The 835-nt window shown below is 70.4% G+C and overlaps 1 protein-coding gene across 1 annotated transcript in view; it reads left to right on the top strand.

The window, feature by feature from the left end:
- The window catches only part of Tgm4 (transglutaminase 4), a 13,447-nt gene that overhangs the window by 1,675 nt on the left and 10,937 nt on the right, over positions 1 to 835 (top strand). The window contains 2 exon segments of the mRNA XM_033762709.1: positions 310 to 426; positions 794 to 829. Coding sequence (XP_033618600.1) covers positions 310 to 426; positions 794 to 829 — 153 coding nt within the window.

The raw sequence follows: 835 nt of genomic DNA, 5'->3' as shown, positions 1-835 counted from the left end.
CCCCGGCCTCAGTTTCCCCTGCGCGGACCGGGCGGTGGGGGATCCGAGGGTTCGGTGCGGCAGAGGGCGCTGGGGAGGGGGCAGCCCCTAGCTGCTCCGGAGAGATCTGGACATTTCTAAAGGGGAGGCTGAGGCAGGACTGCAAGTTCAAACTCGGCTCGGGCAACTCAGCACCTGAGGGAGCTGAGGTCGCGGAAGGAAGGGTGAGGGGCACAGCCCGTCCACCCGAGTGGGCAGCGCGTGCGCACGGGGACGTGGGGAGGAGGCGGACGCGAACTGGACAGCGTGTCCCACGTCATCCCTCCCCAGGCGCCGGCAGGACCGCAGCCCAGCGTGACCGAGCACACCCTGATCTCACTGGACCTGCACTCCACCGCCGGCTTCCACGGCTGGAAGGCCAGCGTCCGCAGCGGGGCGGGCTTGGAGGTGAGGCCGGGCTGGCCGGGGCGGCTGCGGTCCCCTCCTCACCTTCGTCCACCCCGAGCTTCCCTCTGCTCACAGAAGGGCGTCAGGCAGTGTGCGGGTTTGCGGGGTGCAGGGGAGACGCCGAGACGGGTCCGGCCATGCAGCCCAGGCTGGCCTCGGCCTCACCCAACCCTCCTGCCTCAGCCTCCCCAGTGCTGAGATTACCCGCGTGTGCACTCAGGCCCAGCAGGGATCGCTATTATTGGCGCCCTCCGTCTGTCCACCCCAGAGGGCCGAGTCCAGCCTGGGCACCGTGGGCACGAGGAGGGCGGGAGGGTGTGGGTGGCGCTGTGTGTGCGGCCGAGAGTTGGCGCCTTCCTCCCCACAGGTGGTCGTGGCCGTCACCAGCGCCCCCAACGCCCTGGTGGGC

This window comes from Fukomys damarensis, unplaced genomic scaffold, assembly GCF_012274545.1.
Source record: "Fukomys damarensis isolate Sample0158 unplaced genomic scaffold, DMR_v1.0_HiC HiC_scaffold_12, whole genome shotgun sequence".
Lineage (NCBI taxonomy): Eukaryota > Metazoa > Chordata > Mammalia > Rodentia > Bathyergidae > Fukomys > Fukomys damarensis.
This window is presented reverse-complemented; position numbering and strand designations above follow the sequence as displayed.